Source organism: Accipiter gentilis, chromosome 5 (genome assembly GCF_929443795.1).
Source record: "Accipiter gentilis chromosome 5, bAccGen1.1, whole genome shotgun sequence".
NCBI lineage: Eukaryota > Metazoa > Chordata > Aves > Accipitriformes > Accipitridae > Astur > Astur gentilis.
In genome coordinates, this window is record NC_064884.1 from 44,434,465 (window position 1) to 44,452,358 (window position 17,894).

At 45.6% G+C, this 17,894-nt stretch overlaps 2 protein-coding genes across 6 annotated transcripts; one reads left to right on the forward strand and one right to left on the reverse strand.

Moving 5' to 3' along the window:
* Positions 1 to 1,123: 1,123 nt before the first annotated feature.
* ATP5MC1 (ATP synthase membrane subunit c locus 1) lies at positions 1,124 to 3,762 on the reverse strand. Of its 2 annotated transcripts, none has more exons than XM_049799999.1 (5): positions 3,668 to 3,762; positions 3,015 to 3,063; positions 2,351 to 2,428; positions 1,902 to 2,077; positions 1,124 to 1,348 (listed from the first exon to the last, which is right to left on the reverse strand). In XM_049799999.1, exons 1-5 carry the CDS (start codon positions 3,754 to 3,756, stop codon positions 1,234 to 1,236), a joined length of 507 nt encoding a protein of 168 aa, XP_049655956.1. In that variant the 5' UTR covers positions 3,757 to 3,762; the 3' UTR covers positions 1,124 to 1,233. The 2 variants fall into 2 exon arrangements, with proteins under 2 accessions (XP_049655956.1, XP_049655957.1); XM_049800000.1 differs by having other exon boundaries at positions 3,590 to 3,679.
* A 783-nt stretch (positions 3,763 to 4,545) lies between these two features.
* CALCOCO2 (calcium binding and coiled-coil domain 2) lies at positions 4,546 to 16,535 on the forward strand. 4 transcript variants are annotated; one of them, XM_049799964.1, is made up of 13 exons: positions 4,566 to 4,624; positions 5,002 to 5,171; positions 7,512 to 7,700; positions 8,052 to 8,154; positions 8,531 to 8,664; positions 9,392 to 9,517; positions 9,996 to 10,123; positions 10,233 to 10,323; positions 11,126 to 11,248; positions 13,132 to 13,227; positions 13,910 to 14,051; positions 14,456 to 14,493; positions 15,002 to 16,535. In XM_049799964.1, the coding sequence occupies exons 3-13, from the start codon at positions 7,521 to 7,523 to the stop codon at positions 15,176 to 15,178; spliced, it is 1,338 nt and encodes a 445-aa protein (XP_049655921.1). In that variant the 5' UTR covers positions 4,566 to 4,624; positions 5,002 to 5,171; positions 7,512 to 7,520; the 3' UTR covers positions 15,179 to 16,535. The 4 variants fall into 4 exon arrangements, with proteins under 4 accessions (XP_049655922.1, XP_049655921.1, XP_049655919.1 ...); XM_049799962.1 differs by lacking the exon at positions 5,002 to 5,171 and adding an exon at positions 5,639 to 5,731 and having other exon boundaries at positions 4,580 to 4,624; XM_049799961.1 differs by lacking the exon at positions 4,566 to 4,624 and adding an exon at positions 5,639 to 5,731 and having other exon boundaries at positions 4,797 to 5,171.
* Positions 16,536 to 17,894: the final 1,359 nt, after the last annotated feature.

Here is a 17,894-nt window from a genome sequence, read left to right on the forward strand (position 1 = left end):
TAAGGGAGAATTACTATAACCAGCTTAGAGGCATGTAAGAGTGTTGTTTTCCCAAGACAGCGTTGAGCGCCTGACACGCTGATCGCTACAACCTGCCATCAACACCCAGAGAAGATTCCCAAAGCACAGTATCACTGTTGTAGGGTTACACATTTGTCCCCAGAAGCCACCCCGGCTGCAGATGGAGTGTTTTGCCTCTCGAGTTCTTTTTGGTTTCTCCAAGAAGTCTCAGGGACGGTTTTCTGAGTCAAATTCTTCTCAGCCCACCTTCCCCTCAACAGGGTGTAAGCAGCTATTGCAAACGAAGAGAGCAGTTCCCGTACCCCGTTCATATCCCCAGGGAGGTCACAACCATGCTTCAGAGGCTTTAAGCACACACAGTAGCTGCATTAATTCAATTACCTAAAGCAGATAACTCTCACCCAGTGCTCACCTTCCTATCTTCCTTAAAGGCACAGCTGTCTTACAAGGTCCAAGATGCAGGTTAGATTTTAGCATTTCTCCTCCCTAGTATACTCCAATCTCTAACACAGCTGAAGCATGTAACTGTTGGGGGGAAAAGAAGAAATGTAACTAGGCTGTGGTCCTTCATGTAAATTGATGCTTTGAGGCGGCGGCACATGAATCGTGTGACCTTGAAACCAGCTCTTCTTTGTGAAAGAAGAACATTCAGCTGATACAGCAGTGCCTACCCTTGTGTACTTACTGGCAAATTAGTTATGCAAACACCATTAATACACTTCTAAGCATATTCACCTGTACCCATCACCTTTTCTACAGACTGTCTTTCAGATTAAAAAAACAAACAACAACAACAGTATGCGGAAAAAAACACTCGTTCTCAGCTCATCTAGAAGTATTTGCTTTACTAGGGCAATGCTTGTCGGGATTTTTGCAAAGATTTGAGCTGTTCAAGGACATCCTCTCTTACCCTAGCTGACTTCACATTAGTTTTCCTTCCTTCTCATCACCTTTTCATATTTCCCTTCTGCTTTATCAGTGAGTGCCCCCATACCTGGGATATCACCCTCTTCAACCAATACACCAACTCACCCACATACTTCCCCACCACTGGACCAGGACATAAGAAAGAAAAAAAAAAAGAAAAAAATAAAACCACCAGTTTATTTAGAGAAATCTTTTCTTTAATTGTCAGTCTGGAACGCTCTGATGGAAGCAGACTCAAACCGCAGAGGACAGAGTGATGGAAGCCGCAGCCAGGACCAGAAGTTGTCACATAGCAAAGAGGATAAGGAATGCCACCATCAAACAGAAGAGACCCATGGCCTCAGACAGAGCGAAGCCCAGGATGGCATAGGAGAAGAGCTGCTGCTTGAGAGATGGATTCCTGTATGTTGTACAAGGAGAGGAACAAACCAGAGAGAGAAGGAAAAATACAAAAAAGGATCCATAGTGAGGAAAAAAAACCCCACAAACAAACCCCAAACCAGAGCCCGTATCACAGAAAGCCAGGATTATCTCACATAGGCAATGGATTTTGGGGCACAAACCAGTTTTATGGCAGGTAGCCACTGGCTGGAATGAGAAAGCCAGAATTTTTCCCTTCACCTGCCCTGGCAGCACCAAGCAATGGTTCCTGCTAATAACTAGTGCTTCATTTCTTCTAGAGGCAGGCAGAGCTCCACAGAGCAGCTGCATCGTTCAGAAGTATAGGGTAGATTCAAACAATTTAGGCACTTTCTTATTTATTTTAATAGAATCATGGATTATAACAACCATTTTATATTCCAAGGAGGACTGCTTCAGTTAAACCCATTTATCTGCTTATATACACTACACATGTAGAGCTGGACATATATTCCAGAGAAAGCTCTACTGATCTACCAAATTTAGTGCTGGAAAAAGGGAATAAATTCAAGCCAGCCCGGCATCTTACTTACCTGGCATAGCCAATGATCAAGCTGCCAAACACAGTCCCAATACCCGCTCCTGAACCAGCCACCCCAACCGTGGCCGCACCGGCACCAATGAACTTAGCAGCAGTGTCAATATCCCTGGAAACAGCACTGGTTTGGAACTCACGGTGGGTCAGCTGTGGATGGGAAACACCAGCTGGCTGCAGGATACAGGAAAAAAAAGATGCTAATGACACTTTTAATCATAAATATGATTTTTTTTAAGTAAAACATTATCAACGTTTACCCTCTACCCAAGGCAGAGCAAAATCAGCCAAGCTTGCAAAGCCATCACCAATCTGGGCTAGAAGCTACGTTCCCGTATTAGCCATCCTCTTGATATACAAACTTACTCCATCCCAGGAGAAACCATCACGTATCACAGGCAGCAAGAACAGAAATACAGGACCCAAGGTGCCACATAAGAGTCTCACCTGTACAGTCTGAACCTCAGGCCTGCTGAAAACAGAGACTGAAACTGGTCTGGCCAGAGCCCTGGAACAGCACCGGAACTGGAGTGAAACACAGACAATTAACTCCTATAATTGGATGTGTCCGCACTAACCCTCAGAAAAGAACAGTTATTTTACGAAGAAGAGCCTTAGAATTTTTATAAAACATCTCAAGAATGAACCAAGACTAAAAAGCAAAGGCATATGCAACTCTAGGATATTTCTAGTTTAGCCAGTTGTATTAAGTCCATGAGTAATACCACCACAGACCACACACTGCAGCATGAGCGTCATATCTGCTACAGCAGTTCAGTCATTACTACAATGCCATACATTTTCTTCCCAAGGCACACCTTGAGAGAAAGAGGTGAAGGAGTGCCTCTGTGATAGTTAACTAATCTTTGGAGAAGCCCTTGGGCCTGCAGTTCAATGCACATCTACTAAGATGGTAGGTATCACCCTCCAGTCACCAGAGGTCACCTTGTTTCCCCTCCTTGTTAAATCCACAGTAAAACAAACCCACATGATCCCACCTCAGCTGAGGGTGTCCAGGACAGCATTTTGAACCAAGCATCACACAGAAAGACTTCACAATCATGTATCCCTGCTAAGTTTTACTATACTCTTCTGAAGAAAGGAGACTTACCACAGCTGGAGAGCTGAGGAGAGCCAGAGGAGCCTGCATTTTGCTTAACCTATTACAAATAAAGACAAAAAGAAAAAGGAAATGGGTATCCCAACGCTATTGCCGCCAGCAAACACCCCCCTCTCGGGACTGACACACAACACGTCTATCTGCAGCCCTGTCCCCCCGCTGTACCCGAGGCTTTTCCCCACCGACCCCACGCACGGCTCCGCGTCCCCCCACCGCCCTCCCCCCGTTAATCCTCCTTTGGGCCGTTCCCTAGGGCTGCACATTTTTGCCTTCCCTGACACAGTCGAAACCCCCACCCAAGACCCAACCGAGCCCACCCGAACCCCTGGGAGGGGGGATGCGTGGGAACAGCGGAAGCGCCGACGCTTGTCGCATTCTCCTCAGCTGCCTCCTCCCAGCGAAGGGCACCGGCACGGCCGGGTACCGACCCCCACCGGCCGCCGGGGCCCAGCGATACCCCGCGGCCGGTAGAGCCTCCCCCGCTAACGGGCGAGGGCAGGGAGGAGACCGCGGTGGCCCAGGGGGAGGTGAGGGGAAAGCAAAGCCGGGCCGAGAGCGGGGCCCACCTCCGCGGGGTCCGCTCGGGCCTGAGGCGGCGGCGGCGGCGGCTGTGAGAGAAACTGGGCGCCCCCGCCCCCACTCACCTTGCCGTGTCCCTCCAGCGTCCTCCGCGCTCATTGGCTACCGCCGCGCAGGGCGCGCGGCATCCTGGGACAATATCCGCGCTTCCCATTGGCTGCGGAGGAAGGAAGCACCTCCCACTAGCGTTCGGGAGAGCGCAAAAGGGGCGGGAGGGCGGTGGTGCTACGCGGGGCCGTCATTGGTTAGGTAATTACGCGGCGTGGTTGCTGATTGGCTGGAGGTCTGGAGAGGGGGTCTGCCAGTGGACCGTGAGGCTCTCCTTGCAACCATAGAGGTTACCATAGAGGCGGGGGAGTGATGGTGGCGGGGTGGGCCCGGCCGCCCCGGCACCCTCCCCACCCCCGCCCCCTTTGTGAGTCTCTCCCAAAAGATCATTTTGAACGTTTAAACGTTTTCCTGTGGTTTATTAAAGGGCCAGGTTCAGCCGTGGCCGAACGTCGCTGGAATCGAGGTTTAGTGCCCCCGCCCTCCCTCCCCGGGGGAGGGCGATCGCCGCCCGGCCGTGGTGCAGGGCCAAGGCCCGGCTCCGTGCCCCGTTACCGGTAGCCTCAACCGCTGGGGACCCCCGTTGCGTGAGCCGAGGGGAGGTGAACCCTCCCGACGCCTCCGGTCCCCCGGAGGAGGAGGGCGGTCCGTTACCGGGACTTTTAAATTCCCCCTTTGCCAAATTCCCTGAGCTTTTACCCACCTCCCTCCCTCCCCCAGGACAACCGGCCCCTGCATCCCCGGTTTCTCCTCACCCCCACAACCCGAGCGCCGGTAGGGAAAGGCGGTACCGGGGCTGGGGCATGGGGGACACACACACAAAGAACGACACCCCCACACCGAACTACAAGTCCCAGCAGCGCGGCCGGGGCCGCCCAGGGGAGGTATCCCGGGGATGGGGGGGGGGGGGGGCTCCGCCTTTTCCTGGTCCTCCGCCTCCTCGCAGCCCCGGGGGTTTGCAGCCGTGCTTTTCGGTGAGTGAGGCGGGGGACGGTGGTGATGGGGTCCCGTATACCCCTCCCTACCGGGGCCGTACGGGGGGGGGGGGGAGGGTGGGGGTGGGCCGGGGCTGCCCCGCTGCGAAGCGGCGGCGACACTTTCACTTTCGTTTTTTTGATGGCGGAGCCCGGGGTGCCCAACCTGGGTGGGGGGGACGGGGACAGCCCGGTCCGCTCCCCGCCCTCCGCCGGGACCCAACGTACGGGGATGCGAGGGGGGACCCTCCCGGGGCACACGCTGCAGGCAACGAGGGGGGGGCTGCCCGCTTCATCCGGTGTCCAACGGCGGCTGGAAGTTGGTCTCGCTTGGGAAGGGGGAATTCCTGTATTTCTACATCATGGGGACGCTGCAGGTTAATGCAAGAAGATAAACAACAACGGCGAAAGAAAAGGAAAAACAAACAGAGAGTTCCCTGGAGAGAGCCTGGGCCGTGAACACCGGAGGAAGCGTTATTTATTCCGCTCTGCTCCCTGTGAGCTGCAATCATCCCTCGTTAGCTCAGCCCCGGGCTGGGACTGCCCGGTAAGCATTAACACCCCGAAGGTGTGGCTGTCCCTGTCCCCTCGGGCGGCAGCAGCCTGGCAGGGCCCCTCCTGATGATTTAAGAGCTGTTGGCGCAACAAAAATATGAACGTTAATAAAATGTCCTCGCTCCTCTACTTCCTGTTGTCTTTTCCTGGACGTGAACTGCAGACTCTGCTATCAGCGTAACTTGGCACTGCCTCTGCATTTGTTTTCCTTCAAGATCACATGTATTTTCACCAAAGCCAATGGTTTGTTTTTTGGTTTTTTGGGTTTTTTTTTTCAGCAGAATGTGTTGTTTTGCTGCATCCAGACACTGACTCTTCATTTTCTTTGCAAGTTAATTTTAACCCTTGTGGCAGCAAGGGCTCATGTCCTGTCCCAAAGCAATGGAATAATATGATTAACGTGCTGTCCTTACATTTATTTTCTTCTTTTTTTTTTCTTTCTGTCTGGTGGCTGTCAAGTGGTCCCTGGTGTTCAGGAACTGCAAATCATAAGGCTTATAGCACATCAGGGTAGGAAAGTTTGACGTCAGCCAGATAAAGACTGAGGCTTAGGTGAGTCGCACGCCATTTCCTACACTTTACTGAGATAACTAAAAGTGAAACTACAACCCTGGATGTCCTGGAGTATTGCACCACATCCATTTCTAGGGTCTGACCTGCCTTCTGCTCCCAGCAGGATGAATTCTGAATCCTCCCAAGGCAGCCTGTGTCAGTGCAGTTATTGCTGCTCTTTCCAGCTGTGGATGCCTTTTCCTTTGCAAGCACAGCCCCACAATCCCCATCTAAACTTCTGCCTGATTTTCAGGCTATTTTTTGGCACAGAATACAGACAATCGCCTTGGTGACACCAAAAAAATAAAGCAGGGTTCCAGAGAGTTCATTTCCATGTGAAATTTCTGGTTTGGAGATGACCTGAAACGCTCCAGTGGGATGGTTGTTCACGATGAACTTTCCCTCTGTTCTGAGGTCAATCCTTGCTCACTGCTGCTGTCACTAAGATCAGCTGAGAAGGTTCTGCTTTGGATTCCTGGAATTGAATTGTCCGGGACTGGCAGCAGGGTTTTCTCAGCAGTGATCTGCCCCTTGACGGATTGCCAGGGCTGAAGCCTGGCTGCCTTCAAGACGTAGTGGCAAAGAGGGTAATTTAGTGTTCTGTTTCCAGTCCTGCCTAGGCTCCTGGCAGTTTAGGTACTGTTTTGATCGATGCACCCACTACAGATTTATGTTGTGTGATTTGTAGTGTCACAATGCAGTGCAAAGTTTTCTGTATAGATAACTCATGCAAAAGCTTTAATGCTATTTTTTGACCCTGCTGTCATGCAACATATTCATTTCGATACTGAGAATCATCTTGCGGTTTCAGCGTAGCAGTCACGAGTAGCAAGGCTATAATAGCCTCATGACACAGGCTTGTGAGACAGAACTACGACGACCTGCCTAACCAGGATCTCCTCCGTTTGTGCTCTTCCATGGGAGCTGAGCTTAGCAAGGTACCTCTCTTCCCATGGAGCCAGGAAGTTGAAGACGAAAGATACTGTATTTGGAGGTCAAGTCGTTGCGTTGGATTTGAATGCAGAAAGCAAGGAGGCTGCTGGGTTTGCTTATCGCCAGCATGAGTGTGTCTTGTGTGTCTCGCCACAGTCAGCCCGTGAAGGTGGAGCGTGTTAGGGCTGGGAGTGCACGAGTCTTGGAGCTCCCAGCATGATAGATTGTAAGCTGCTGTTTTCATCTTGTACTACTGTCAGAGCATTTCACTGATGGAGTGAAACCTCTGTTCTTCTCAAGCAATGTGCTAGTCTCCAGATTTCAGAAGAGCTACATATGGTGGGGATGTGCCTGGAGTGTCAGATCACATTAAAAACTTGATGTGAGGCTGCATGTGGGGACAGCGGCATTCCAGCAGGGTCTTCAAGCATGGGATCCCACCAGCAGGCACGCGAGCTCCTGCTGCTACAAGGCACCACTGCAGATCTGTAGGATAGTCAGCGGGTCTGGTTCCTGGGGTCCCACGCAGGAGAGGAGCTGCCATGCCACACTGGCAGCCTCAGAGCATCAGGCACCGTGGCTGGGAAGCAGCAGTCAGATGAGAATCCTACACATGTCTGCTAAAGAGGTTCTGCAAGCTGCCGCGGATGACAGGAGCAGCCTGGCCACGGCGGCAGGGACACCAATGAGCTTGTGTGCCTTGCTGAGAAACCTTGGTGTATGCGTAGGGGGTTTTGGACCTCACAGCTACGTCATTCCCAAGTGTAGCTCTTCATACCCTTCACGGACACAACTATGTTGGCAGCATCTGAAGATGAGATAATCCCCTTATTCTTTCCTCTTGTAGACTTCCACAATGGACGAGACCGCAGACGAGCCTCCCACCTCCGCTGTCCTCTTAGACAACTGCCACTTCTCCCAGGTCATTTTTAACAATGTGGAGAAGTTTTATGTTCCCGGAGGAGATGTAACATGTTATTATACCCTCACACAGAACATCATTCCTCGCGGGAAGGACTGGGTGGGCATCTTCCGGGTAAGTGAATGCTGTGAAAACAGATGTGCCAAGTATGAGAAAGCAGCAGCAGGCAGAAACAAACAGCTTGGACTTTGATAGAACAGGGTCGGGGAATTTTTTTCAGTAATAACCTTGTGCAATAGAACATCTTTATTGTGCCTAGGGACAAAGTACCAGACCTGTTGTGACCCAAACAGCTTCAAGGATAATCAAACACTCTAATTATCCTTTCATGCGTAGACCACAACTCTTAGAAGTCAGGATATCAATGCAAAAGTCCTCCCAGTAACTGATCTATGTGGAAATACAGTCCCGATACCATAGGATAAACATGAACTCTGATGCCATATAACAATTTTGCTGTTGCAGGTGGGATGGAAAACAACCCGGGAATATTACACATTCATGTGGGCTCCTTTGCCCAATGATGTCCACAGTGACACCGCTGTGCAGCAACAGATCCAGTTCAAAGGTGAGTCGGGAGCTTGCATCACTTGGGGAATGTATGTGCATGTGCATACACAGGCACACACACACAGACTCCCATTTTGCTACCACTAATGAGCACTACATTCGGAATTACAGAGTATCTGTAGGACCATGCTTTGGGAGACTTATTTCAAATCCCATAATAAATCACAAAATTTTGAACATGTTAAATTCTGCCATCCTGACTTAGTGATATGGTTTGTGTTCCTATCGCTGGCACAAGGGATTACTAAAGGTGCAGGAACAATACTGAACTAGGTTGTCTCAGTTTTCTGAGGTCCTCACTTTCTGTGCTATGTAGTTAAGAGTCTTGAATAATTAGAAGCTGCATATGATGGCGTTGTTGTGTTTGTCTGAAGCTTACTACCTACCGAAAGATGATGAATACTACCAGTTCTGCTACATCGACCAGGATGGCGTGGTCCGTGGAGCCAGTGTGCCTTTCCAGTTCAGAGCAGAGACTGAGGATGATATCCTGGTGGTTACCACGCAGGTATGTGTCCTCTCTTCCCCTGCTCTTTACTGCTTCTGCTTTTATTGGCATACGCTCACTGCTAACATGGAGTGATCCAGTAGACTGGATGCCAAGCTAGAACTCAGCAGACTTGGATTCTATTCTTGGCTTTGCTACTGATCTGTCACACAAATTTGGGCAGCCTTTGTTTCTCTACCTGCCATTTATCACTTAGATTGTGAGCTCTTTGTAGCAGGGAGTGACTTAGACATAGTGTTTCAGGGCATTTTGAATATCTTTAAATGAAAATGTCATTTTCATGGAAACAGCCTGCCATTAGATGGGAGTAAGAGCATGCCCATGGACAATAATTGCAGTGCTGTGAAGTCAAGCACTCTTATTTTGCAGTGTCTTGTGTGCAGCCCTTTTGTTAATGACTAAACTGCACACGTGGTCCTAACCTAACAAACTGGAAAAAGCCTCAAAGCTCTGCCTCTGCTGACTTCTGCGGTCACAGAAGGCATTGAGCATCTCCAAAGATCAGGGGTGGTATGTGCTCGGTATTCAAGAACTGGGTGGATGGTCAGCTTTGGACACACTGGGGAGAGTGCAGTAGCAGTCTGGTCTGCGCTAGCAGTGAAAGGACAGGGAGGTACACAGTATTCCCTTTTGCAGAGTTCATCTTTCTTTGCTCTTCACACTGTGCCATTTGGAATGTAGCTTTTCAGTGCTTCTGTTATGACCAAACAACTTTGTGGCTTGCCAGGGAGAAGTAGAAGAGATTGAACTACAAAACAAAAATTTGCGTAAAGAAAACGAGGAGCTGAAAGCAAGCTGTGCAAGTCTGCAAAAACAAAACATGGATCTACAGGAAGACCTCAAGAAGACACAGGTAAATAAAAAAGTTAATACATTAAGTCAGAAGCTTTAAGTCTGAAAGATGAAGAGGGACTGAGTCAGGTCTTGTTCCACTGCGTGCTTCCAGGAGAAAATTAAAGAGGTTTCTCCCCACGTTATCTGTTTAATCCTTTACCAAATTGTACCACACCTTTACTGTGATAAGAACAATAATGATGAACAAGAGACATCTTCAGACACAGGAGTCAGGAACTTATGGGGAGTGTTCAAAAATGTTCTATAGGCTGTCCTGAAATCCCATTATCATTATCTTTTCCTCCTTCAGTTTTGCTCGGGACTTAATATAAATGTAATGGGGTCTGAAATAGTAGTCAGCATGCAAAGGAGAGAGTTTCCTCCTTCAGATGGGCTGCCTGGAAGTGTTGCATTTGAGGGTTTTTGCAGCTCCAGTGCAGAGCAGGACTATTGCTTTGGTCCTGTTTACCTCTCGTCGACCTCACTGTGATTTTCAGGAGCTGCAGAATAGTTTAGAGTCTCTAAGGAGCAACACAGAGACACTGGAGCTGGAGCTGAATTCCCTGAAAAAGGAAAATAAATGCCTAAAGGAGCTGGATGACTGCAGAGAGGCAGAATTGCACCAGTAAGTGTATTTACAGCATATCTCAAACCAGGATTTCATGTAAGCACCTTGCCTTTATAGATTAAATTTCCATCGGTGAAAGTATGGTGTTTTGATTTGTTCTGAGTAGACTCAAAGAACAACTTCAGAATGTGACCTCTGACAAGGAACGCCTGGAAACCAGACTGAAAACAGCCCTGGATCACATGGACCAGCTGCAGGTAGCAAACATGTAGCTGCCCTCCTTTGCTTTTATGAACTGTCTCTGGTGGAATCACTTTCCCTCTGACAGAGAACTGAGCTGTCTTGAGCAAGTATGTGGTACATGAGTTTCTTCTTTGATTATGTGAGTTCTTTAAGAAAATGTCAACCTTTGATATGATTTGACCTCCAGGAAACCTCAAAAAAGCTGTATTCTGGAAGGAAGGGTAGAGGGGGATGTGCTAAGAGAAACTGTAAGGATTTTATTTCCTAAAAACATCCCCTTTGCCTGCTCATTAAGTTGGCCAAAATCAGACTGTTGTTTACCTCCTGCTAGCTAAGGATCCAAGCAGAAAACATTTGTGTTTTGAAAAACATTCTAAAATTATGTTCAGTACTCGGGTGAAAACAAGACTTCTAGCTGGGAGGTATGTGAAGAGAGAAGGTAGGCTGAAAATAGCTTGATTGTTAGGTCTGGGACATGGGAAACCCAGAACAATGGGCTAACCATCTGGCTATAGAGTCTCTGGTTTTCTCTTTGTTCTCTGACTTTCCAGACTAGAAGTCTCATGTTGAAACACTAAAAAGCTCTTCAGAGAATGTAGGAATGAATACTGTGTTCTGACGAATACATCAGCTCCAGTATATCCCCATGTAACTATCCTCAGTTTCTACAAAGGTTTTAATGGAGAAACGTTTACAGAAAAAAAAAATTAAGCAACTATGGGTTCTGGAGCTTTGCCTTCTGCAACAAAAGGTGCCTGTGCTCCTCACTCAGAGCTGTTCGATTTTCACTTCTTGCACACTCTTCTTTCTCCCTAGTCTCAAGTGCTGAGTTATGAGAAAGAAGTGGAAAACCTATCTCATATTGACCATGACAAGACAGAGCAGCTTGAAAGTTTAAAGGAAGAGAATCGCCAGTTACGCATGACTAGAACTCAACAGGTAAGGCCTTCCCTGAGCATCACGGTGCTTGGGGGAGCCAGGGCAGAGAGGCTGAGGTGTCCTTGGCAGTGACCATGTTCAAATATTGCTCAATCTTACGAGAATTTAAGGGAATGCATGACAGAAAGAGAAATGTCCATGGTGGCATGGGGGTCCACATAGATGGTTCTGTGAACACACCATCTGACAGATTCTTATAGTATACATACATTCTTATAGTATGCACATATGTTTTAGTTTTGGAAGAAACATCTGTATAACTAGACATGTAATTCTGATTCTCTGTAGCAGGAAAATTCAGTCTCGATCTCTTTTGAGTCAGCTCAAGGGATAAAGTAAATCAGTGGGAATTCATGATTCATATTTGGCTAATTGCAAATCATTGCATCCCAGCAAAATTGTTTCAGGGCTGGGCCTTATGGGTAAATTAAACAAGTTACCCTAAATCTGCCCCAACTATATGCTGTTAATTTTACCTCCAGCAGGAAGCTGACAAGTAACTGGTGTGAGGCAGCAACCTTGCTGGTCTTCTCTCTGTTGATGTTTTTGTCTCTTTCTCATCTTTAATATCTCAAATTTGGCATTTTATAATCAATAAAATAGATGCAATATGCTCAGAATGCACCAAAAAAAGCTGTAAACAATACAGTTTCTGTTCTGTAGTTTGGTGCTCTGCCCCACATCCTTCTCCAACGCCTCTTTGCAGCTCTGCTTGTGAAAAGCTGGGATTTCTGTGCAGAAGGAGCAAAATAAGGAGCTTGAACATTGCAAGGAAAACTTGAAGGGGTCGGAGGCCAAACTCTCGCTTTGTCCCACTGTCTGCAGAATGAGCAGGTGCCCAGCATTTCTGGCAGTGCAGCTGGGGAGATGGTCCCAAAAGTGCTGAGGACAGAGTTCAGCTGTATTATATGGAACCGGCTGGTACCTGTGTAGGGGAGCTGAGATTCACTGACAGCACCGTTTCCCACCTTCTTTCGATTTGCAGAACCATCACAATTTTCCTATGATGTCGCAGATGACTATGTGTATAACAAATTTAAGTTTATGGACAAAAGGCTTGCTTTTCTTAGGTAGCTTCTGCAGACCTTTTAGAAGTAATACACAAACCTCAGCACTGGAAATCACTCCTTGAAGGAATGTGAAGGATATAAAAGAAAAAGGCAGCATGCTGTGGTGTTTCTTTCTACTGAAGAAACCATCATTGGCAATGACTGAGGCCGCCACTTATCTTTAGCCTGTTGCCCTAAGTGACCTTCTAAAGGTGCTTCTCTCTGTATGTGCTACTCGGGAAGCTTTTGGAGGCTTTACTTTCACTTTGGCATTGAAAATTAGATGCCTAAAATAGATGGTGTGATTACCTCTGCTGTGATACCAAATGTTCAGGATTCTTAGAGTGATACTTTGAGAATGACTGCAGAATCCCTAAGTACTCTAGCTTATCTAATTTACTGATTTAATTCAAGAGTTAGCTACAAGATTAATTCCTAAGGATGTACTGGCTGTCCACCGTCAATGCAAGTCTCACAGCATCAGGAAACCTGGCAGACTTGGATAGCTCTCACCTGCCAGGGTGGATTTTTCAGCTGTATGAGTTCCTTTTCTTCAGCCTCCCTCTTTGTTTGACCTGTCATGTGTTCCCTTCAGAGGTCATGTGTCATCTCTCATGTTGTAATGAAAATGCACAGCATAAGTGAGTGGTGACATGGAGATATCCTAGGTGACAAACTATGAAATGGTAAGACTCCTATTAAAAGTGAAGGGTTATTTATTGGTAATAAATGCAGCATGAGGCACCTAGTATATGACAGCTCTGGTGCTTGGAGCTGTCATCATTTTATTTGCCAGTTTCCCATGATTTACCAAATAACACTCTTCCTTCATAGCAACAAAACCGTGACTTGATGAAAGAACTTGAGGAGCAGAAGCATTTGTTTCAGATTCTACAGGCAAAAAAGAATGAAGCTGATGAAGAAAATCAGGTGAGAATTTGGCACAACTCCCTCGCTTTTCTCCTGTATTGAATATGACACTAATGTCTCAGTTCAGTGTTCAGTTCCATTAACCCTTCTACCAAACGGATCACTAGGATCTACCAAACGGATGACCTAGATCACTAGGTCTGCAGGCACCTACAAATGACTCTGTGCATACACTCCCAGTATGTTGTTGCTGCCATATCTGTACAGCCTAAGAGGAAGGGTCCAAAAACTTGCACCTTTTTCCCCCACCACAGAATAGACTGGTTTACCCATAATAGCATGAGGATTTTCAGGATTTTCAAAAACTCCTAATGTTAGCTTAATTCTGACACCACTGAAATGAATGGACTTACTCATTTAAATGGAAATAGCCATTTTGTCTGGTCTAAGCAATGGCTGCTCAGTTTTGTTCCTTACTCTGCATGACTTCATGATAATCTTTTGTCTTTTAAAGTGTATTACTCTGTTGTGATCATCTTGTCTGCCTTTCCGAGCAAGCCACAGAATAGATCCTTGCCCTTCCTTACCTCACTTTCCCATTTGGTCAAGCAGCTACCTAAAAGAAGTTCAGAGCAATTTTCATTTGCTATAAGAGGATCTATGTTAGTGCAAAGTATGACTTTTCTCTGAAATGATCTTCTGAGCTTCTGGAAAGTCATTCTGCCTTTCTGTCCCTTTGCAGAAACTCAGGAAAGAGAATGATGGACTCCTGAGGCATCTCTCGCAGGCTAGAGAGTTTTCTCCCTTCTCTGTTGTTTCACAAGCTCAAGCTCCAATTCCAGCTCCTGAAGTAGGAGGCCTTCTGTTTGGAAATCCATATTGTGGTGAGATTACTTGGCATTCTGTCTGAAACCACAAATACATGGCAGTTAAAGTCTCAGCAAATTATCCTCCCTCTCAAATTGAATGCTGTAAAAAAGACATTATTAGCAGCACCTCTGTGCAGCTTTACATGTGTGCAGATGACTTGGCAGCTGTGAAATGCTGCCAGGTGTTAAGAGTTGACTTAAGTGATCAGCTGTCTGTTCATTTTCTGCCAAGAGAGACAACTATTAGCTGGTTTATTCAGCTGTGAGACAGCTAGTTCTGTGGCTTATGTCCAGTTTCCGTAGTCCTAAATACAGAGGTTTAGATCCAGAGCCACATCCTCATGTTTCAAGAATTACTAGTTATCAGCATATTATATTGTTAATCATTTTGCTATGGCTAAAGTGACTTCTTTTTCCAGCTACAGGAACAAACCTGGAGGCAGGAGCTGCAGACATAGTAAGTAAAGTGGACACGACTGGACATGAATTAGTGGTTTGAAACAAAAAGCTCCAAGTTCAGTTCTGTAGCCAATTGTCTACTTAACTGGTTGAGTCCTGGTAAGACAGCGGACAACAAAATGGAGCCATGTATGCTTAACACGTAGAATTAATAAGAGTTATATGTCTTAAGGGAGAGAAAGGAAACTCTGTTGACATTAATCTTTAAGGACTAGCTCTTGGCAGCACCTAATGTCAGAATGAGCAGCATGCAGCTGCTAAATACCTTATTTCAATTTGGAGACATGGACATGTGCAATGTAGGATGGAAAGTTAAGAGTACCTGTCCGAAGCTCTTGACTTTGAAGTGCTATTTAGAGAAGCCTGGAGACATTTGAAAACTTGAGAGTGTTAGAAATCAGAGAGGCTTATCCAAAAGTGATAATACCTGGCTACTAAACTTTTCTGTTTCTTCTCTTTGAATATAATTTTTAAACTGACTTTATTTGCATTGCTTTGTACTTCAGCCTTCTATAAGGAAATGCCCCATGTGCAGTGAAGTATTTCCTGAAGATATTGAAACAAGTCAGTATGAGGCCCATGTGCAGAGCCATCTTCTGGAGTGCCCACTCTGCAGTGAGACCTTTGAAAAGTCCAATAAGCAGGTGTTTGAGGACCATATATTTTGTCATGGATTGGAATAATTCTGACCCTGTATCTGCTGTGTAGAATAGGTGGCAGAGGCCGCAGTATAGAATAGACCAAAATCACTGTCTAGGCTTAATTCATGCTAAGATCACCCAGACAAGACTGACTATGCCACTAGTACTGTAATTCTGAGCTTTCTGTTCCATGCAGCATATGACCAGCCCATAAATCAGGTCAGACATCCACATCCTGAAACTGAATAACCATCATCAAACTTAAGTCTTCTGTCTTGGATCAAGTATATCTGCTTGTTAAATGAGTTACAAATCCTATAATTAGTAATTTAGTTGAATGTGGTACCAGTTCTTTAGAACAGGATTGGCCACGTAACTGTTCATTCAGGTAGGGATCCAAGTGATGGGATGTAGTACAGCAGTTTTCTGTACTTGGCCGATACATCCCTATTATAATGGTTTTGTTCTTTAATATAGCACTGTGATTGCTAACCAAAGACTGGAAACATTGTATAATCTTTCAGGATCACACCTTCAGACCTGCTTAGCTTCTGGAATGCAGAATGAATTAATAATAAGTAAAAAGGTCTAAATAAAAATATCTCTCTTCTTTCACCGTCAGTCATAAAGCAAGTGAAAGATACATATTTATAAGGAGACCAACTACCTGTTTGCAGATCTGAAGGTCTAGGGCCCTCCTTCCAAGCAAAGTAGGTAGCACGGCTTATTCTAGGGTGAGGCACGTGCAGTTTTCTCCATCCGTCTCAGGATGAGGAAAACCTGAAATTTCTGAAACAGGGAAGGTTGGTATGGCATGGAGCCCATAGAAAAGCAGTAGCTGAGTTGTCTTGGCAGCACAGAGAATAAATGGTCTCAGTCAGAAACTGGGCATCCTCATTTAAAGGAAATTATTAATTCAGATTATTTCTCTTTTATGTTTCTAAACCTTCTTGATTTAACAAGAAGAGCCTGTTCTCAATCCAAAACATTGTGATTCAAAACTAAGTGCCTTGGGATATTACAATGCTTTGTGCACAGATTATCCAGTTACTATTTTTATTTCTGCTTCAGCATTTTCAATTTACAATTAGCAGCTCTTCTTTCCACGCAAACACAAATGGGGAAACGTTTATTATCCAGATGTATTAGTCTGTGTTTCCTGCTGAATATCTGAAGCAATAGAAAATCCTAAGACATTTACATAGAGTTTTAAGAATATTTAGAGTAATAAAGACTTCAAAATGTTTTACGGTTTTGATTCTACACAAACTTTTTATCAATCTAGGTTTAAATAGAGTATTTCTGTCCTGAGATGTACTATACTGGTAAGCTTTATTTAAAAAAACTGTAAAAGAAAATAACAGCAAACAAAAATAAAAGCTATACGGAGAAAATCTTTGAAAAAGATGGCTATGTCTGTTCATTCTTAAAGAAATAAGTTGGAGGAATTGATGGGGTCTTAAGGGGGCTATTTGCAGGCTTTCAATTACTTGCTGAAGCTTCTAAGAAAGTACTTAAAGCACCTCTCTGAATAACTTTTAGCATGCAACATGGTATCCCTAGGGGTAGTGAGACTTTCTGTTTAACAGAAAGCACCTATTTAACTGGTTGATCCTCAGTGGCTCCTCACAGCATGGGAATGTATCATGAAGGCCAAAGGATAGTATGGGATAATGAGAACAAATCAGGAAACTAAAATGAGCTGTATGGGATCTGTTTGTTTATATCCATTCCCAGTAGCACTGATCTAAAAACCTAGAGCTGGCTGAATTTCTTCTGTGTCATAGGAATGTCCAGCATATCAACACCTTTTTTCCCTAGGCTAGGAGAAAAAGCTGAAAACCTCCTCACTTGGGATGATAAAATATTATTTTAAAAATACTTGGTATTGTACATGTTTTGACATTATTGATTACTATCGTATATCTCAACATTCCTGGCGTAGCTTGATGCCATTTTTGACAATCAAGCATTCCATCAAAATGAGGCTGATTTTTAACTGAACACTTGTTTCCTCAGGAAAAGTCCCATTGTTTTTCAAGAAAATGCTTTCCCCCCACCAACCTTTTCCCGTACGTCCTCATTCTAAATTACATTTTTCTTCCTTTTACTGCTTTGCACCTTGACAGCAGCAGATCAAATGTGGAGAGACACAAAAACAATTTTTACTGATAGTTCACCCAAATGCCGGTTATCAGACCTCTTTCCTTTCTACACTATTGCTAGTACTGGCTTTAGCGGCTCACATCCTAAACCCAAACCCAGTCACTTGGAGTTAGAGTTCTGTCACGATGCTACCTACATCCTTGAGCTATGGGTGCCAAGTGTCGGTGCCCCTGAATTGCCTCTCCATCCCTTTTACACGGGTACCTATCATTTTCCACTTGCTTGCTCCTATCATTTCTACAAATCTCGGAGCCTATGTTGAGGTGCTGGCTCTGGGACACAGGCAGCGAGCGGGTGACCGGCAGAGGGGGTCAGACCGCAATAAATCTCATGAGGATGCTGGCTTTCTGAAGTATTTTAAGGTATGTCATTTTTTTTCTGTAATAATGACACAGATTCAGACTCCCAGCCATATACTTTGGCCTGATACAGGTCATACCTTCCCTATCCTGGGCAGCCAGGGACCAATTTACCCCTAAGCACAAATTACACCATATATTTTCTGACCAAGTTTTCATTTTGCTTGTAATTTACAGCATTATTTATGTTACTGCTGCATTTAGCCTTTGGAATCATAAGAGGCTTCAATCCT

Bases quoted from the DNA above. Each gene is read 5' to 3' on its own strand.
- ATP5MC1 (XM_049799999.1), bottom strand. From the start codon at position 3,756: ATGGGAAGCGCGGATATTGTCCCAGGATGCCGCGCGCCCTGCGCGGCG. The intron at 2,429-3,014 runs GTAAGTCTCCTT...GTTTCACTCCAG, and splicing joins TCCTCAGCTCTCCAGCTGTG to TTCCGGTGCTGTTCCAGGGC. The intron at 1,349-1,901 runs GTAAGTAAGATG...TACAACATACAG, and splicing joins TTGATCATTGGCTATGCCAG to GAATCCATCTCTCAAGCAGC.
- CALCOCO2 (XM_049799965.1), top strand. From the start codon at position 7,521: ATGGACGAGACCGCAGACGAGCCTCCCACCTCCGCTGTCCTCTTAGAC. The intron at 8,665-9,391 runs GTATGTGTCCTC...GTGGCTTGCCAG, and splicing joins TCCTGGTGGTTACCACGCAG to GGAGAAGTAGAAGAGATTGA. The intron at 10,124-10,232 runs GTAAGTGTATTT...TGTTCTGAGTAG, and splicing joins AGAGAGGCAGAATTGCACCA to ACTCAAAGAACAACTTCAGA.